Source organism: Entamoeba nuttalli (assembly GCF_000257125.1).
Source record: "Entamoeba nuttalli P19 unplaced genomic scaffold asmbl_9768, whole genome shotgun sequence".
Taxonomy (NCBI): domain Eukaryota; phylum Evosea; order Mastigamoebida; family Endamoebidae; genus Entamoeba; species Entamoeba nuttalli.
In genome coordinates this window covers 1-3420 of record NW_008579816.1, presented here as the reverse complement: position 1 = coordinate 3420, position 3420 = coordinate 1, and the positions used below count along the sequence as shown (strand labels likewise).

The 3420-nt window shown below is 25.5% G+C and overlaps 4 protein-coding genes across 4 annotated transcripts; 3 read left to right on the top strand and 1 right to left on the bottom strand.

Moving 5' to 3' along the window:
• Nucleotides 1–352: 352 nt before the first annotated feature.
• ENU1_205630 (ribosomal protein s30, putative) lies at nucleotides 353–547 on the top strand (the record flags this gene model as incomplete). The annotated part of the gene is made up of 1 exon (XM_008862243.1): nucleotides 353–547. One exon carries the CDS (start codon nucleotides 353–355, stop codon nucleotides 545–547), a length of 195 nt encoding a protein of 64 aa, XP_008860465.1.
• A 119-nt stretch (nucleotides 548–666) lies between these two features.
• Nucleotides 667–1325, bottom strand: ENU1_205620 (protein tyrosine phosphatase, putative; the record flags this gene model as incomplete). Its single annotated transcript, XM_008862242.1, has 2 exons — nucleotides 667–829; nucleotides 889–1325. The coding sequence occupies 2 exons, from the start codon at nucleotides 1323–1325 to the stop codon at nucleotides 667–669; spliced, it is 600 nt and encodes a 199-aa protein (XP_008860464.1).
• A 127-nt stretch (nucleotides 1326–1452) lies between these two features.
• On the top strand, nucleotides 1453–2112 carry ENU1_205610 (tetratricopeptide repeat-containing protein; the record flags this gene model as incomplete). The annotated part of the gene is made up of 1 exon (XM_008862241.1): nucleotides 1453–2112. The coding sequence occupies one exon, from the start codon at nucleotides 1453–1455 to the stop codon at nucleotides 2110–2112; it is 660 nt and encodes a 219-aa protein (XP_008860463.1).
• Nucleotides 2113–2202: 90 nt separating this feature from the next.
• Nucleotides 2203–3214, top strand: ENU1_205600 (hypothetical protein; the record flags this gene model as incomplete). Its single annotated transcript, XM_008862240.1, has 2 exons — nucleotides 2203–3061; nucleotides 3117–3214. 2 exons carry the CDS (start codon nucleotides 2203–2205, stop codon nucleotides 3212–3214), a joined length of 957 nt encoding a protein of 318 aa, XP_008860462.1.
• Between the last annotated feature and the right edge of the window lie 206 nt (nucleotides 3215–3420).

Genomic DNA, 3420 nt, shown 5'->3' with positions numbered 1-3420 from the left:
TATTTATTTTTTTTCATATTAATATAAATATAGTAAAGCTTCATTGATATTTTATTCATTTCTATAAAACAATAATTTAAATAAATTTATCACTGATAAAAAGAAAGAAATCAAACAAATATTAAAATATTCAAGACAAGCAAATGAATCTCTATTGACTTTTTGAAAAGCTATGATAATAACAAACATTAAAAACAAAAATAATTAAAATTTTTCTTTATATTTTGTTATAGAGATTGAATCTTTTCATAAAATAATTATAATATAATAATAAAAATAATAATAAAATATAAAAAAAAGAATTTTAAATAGTAAAACCTAAAAACAAACTGATAAAAATCAGTATCATTTAATGGGAAAGGTCCACGGAGGTTTAACAAGAGCTGGTAAAGTCAGAAATCAAACTAAGAAACCAGAAAAGGTAGATACTGGAAAGAAAAAATTCCCATCAGGAAGAGCTTATCTCAGATACCTTTATAGTAAGAGAATGGTTATGTTAAACGGTGATAATAAGAAGTATAAGTTTAACCCACAAAGAATTAATTAAAATGATACTTGGATAATAGGTTATAACCTTTTATTTTTATATTTTATTTAGTTAAGAAAAAATAAATAAACCTTATTAGAAATGATAAAAAAATTAGTTGAATTATACACCAAAATGTGTTACGCAATATTACACATTCTCTTTTCTTGTGGAACATATGACTGAATAAATCGGGATTGGAGCACATTAATTGCTCCACTCCTTTTTCTCCTAACTAATTTCATTGCCTCAGTATTTTCCATTCCTAATTCAATTAAAGCAATTGCGACAAGTGTTGGTGCCCTAAGAATAAGTGAGTCTTATACAAAAGCAATACCTATAAAAATACAGAAAAAACAAACCTTCCAATGCCTGAAAGACAATGAACACCTAGAGTGATGCCAAGAGGATTTTGGTCGTTAGGAAAAATAGCATGAACAATTCTCATAAAATCTGAAATAATACGTGACGAAGGACATCCTTCATCTTGATAAACCAATTCATGAATAGCAATTTTGTTATTTATTAATTTTTTTTTATCATAAGAAGGATGACAACATCGAACAACATCAGTTACATTATATCTCTTTAGCTCTGAAATATAATTATCAACATTATCATCTGTTGGTGAATCAAAAATTAAGAATTTAAGTCCATTATATTCAACTAACGATGCAGGATTACTTAATTTTGATACGTGAATTGTTTGAAAAGGTATTTCTGTTTGCGTGTTTCTATTTGTTTGATTAAAAGAAGATTGTTTTTCAGTGCCAGCAATAATAGACATTAATAATATCATTTTTTAGTTTTTTTTTAATTTTAATTTTTAATTTGAATATAATTAATGTTACATAGTTAATGTTCTATTCATAACACTCTCTCTTTATGTTTTGGTAATTAACACAAAAAGAATCTTAAAAATTAAAATGAATGTAACTTCTATTGCTGAAAAAGAAAAACAAATAGGAAACGAATTATATCAAAAAAGAAAGTTTGAAGAAGCTATTCTTCATTATAATATTGCTATAGAAAATGAACCAGGAAACCATATTTATTATTCAAATAAAAGTGCATGTTTAGTTATGACTAAAAAATTTCAAGAAGCTTTAACATCGATTCAAAAATGTCTTGAAATTAAACCAGATTTTACAAAAGGAATTATTAGATTAGCTACAATCTATGAAGAATTAAAACAACCACAAGAAGCAATTAACTCTTATCAACATGTCCTTCAAATAGAACCAAATAATGAGATTGCTTTTCAAAGACTTGATGAATTACTTCGAGATGAAAAGAAAGTAGGAGAATGGTATAAAAAGATTAATGAAATAAATAGCCCTTTTGAAGAAGATAAGAATGAATTACTAACCAACATAAATGAACTAAATAATAATAAAAATTGGGAAAGAATCATTTGTTTAAAAGATGAAATTGAAAATGAATTTGATGTCATTAAAAAAGCAAAGGAATTATTGTTTTTAGCAAAAGCAATGAAAGAACTTAAGATGGAATACAGAAGTATATTAAAACAAAGCATTGAATTATATCCATTTGAAGAAACTCTATCTTTATTACAAAGTGCATAATTAAGTTATTTTTTTAGTTTTAGAAGTTTGTAACAAAAAATTTAACTCAACAAAGAACTGAACTTCTTTTAAATTTAGAAAAGTAAAATAATGGAACCAATTGAGGTACTTGCATATTCTGTTGATGAAGAAGGAAAAACAATTGGACTAGGAACATCATATGGGTTTGTCGTGTATGGGTTTGAAAAAAAAGACCCATATGTTAGATTCAAAAAAATTTTAGGTCATGGAATTGGATTAATTAGTGTATATAAATCAAGTAACATTGTTGCTTATGTTGGAGGTGGAAAAAATCCTTATTCTAAGTTAAATGATGTAGAGGTATGGGATGATAGAACTTCTTCAATTGTATTTAAAAAAAAATTTGAATCAGATATTTGTGGTATTTCATTAAAAAAGAATTTTTTTATCGTTGCATTAAAAAATGTAATGTATGTATACAGACTAAGTACTGGATTTTGTACTACAATCCTCACTTCACCCAACTTAGATGGGGTATTTGCCTATTATGAAAAAACTGAACTTCTTCTAACTTTGAGTGAAGAGTCGGGATGTATCAATATGTATTGTCTTAAAAGTGGATCCCCTGAAATTGAAACAATTCAAACTAATATTAAATGTTTCAAATATCCAATTAGCAATATTTCTATTGATCCAAGTGGAAAATTTGCAGTTGTTTTTTGTATAAAAACACAGTACTTTCATTTTATTGACTTACAAACAAAACAAATATATTACAAAATATCTAACCAAGGTACAACAATTAAAAAACAACCATTTATATTATTATCACCAGCAATTCTTGTGGCAGTAACAGATGGTTGTGCTACTTTCTATGATATTCTTAAAAACAAAAAAAATAAGTTTTATATTATGAAACTTGATAAAGCAGCACCTCCTGCCATTGCATTCCTTACAACTTGGCAACAAGGTGGACCAAAACTACATAGTTTGTTTTTTCTATTCATCTTATTTTTTGAATTTTTTATTAATCATTTTTCTAGTAATTGATAAAAATGGAAAGATTAATATCTGTGAAGTACTAGTTAATCCAGATCTTGAAGTGTCAACAACCAATATTCTTACAAAAGCTTTATTATAATAATCATTCGTTTCATCTTTTCACTTTTCTTAAGAACTTTTAAATAAAAATTTGAAACATATATTTCAAAGATTAAATCTTATAAAAAATAATTTAATTAATAAAAAAAATATAATAAATAAAATAAAAGTAAAAACCCTTTCAGAAAAAAAAAGATTGAATAGTTCACAATGGCTGAAGCTGTAGCCCAACCAGTTGAAACTGTT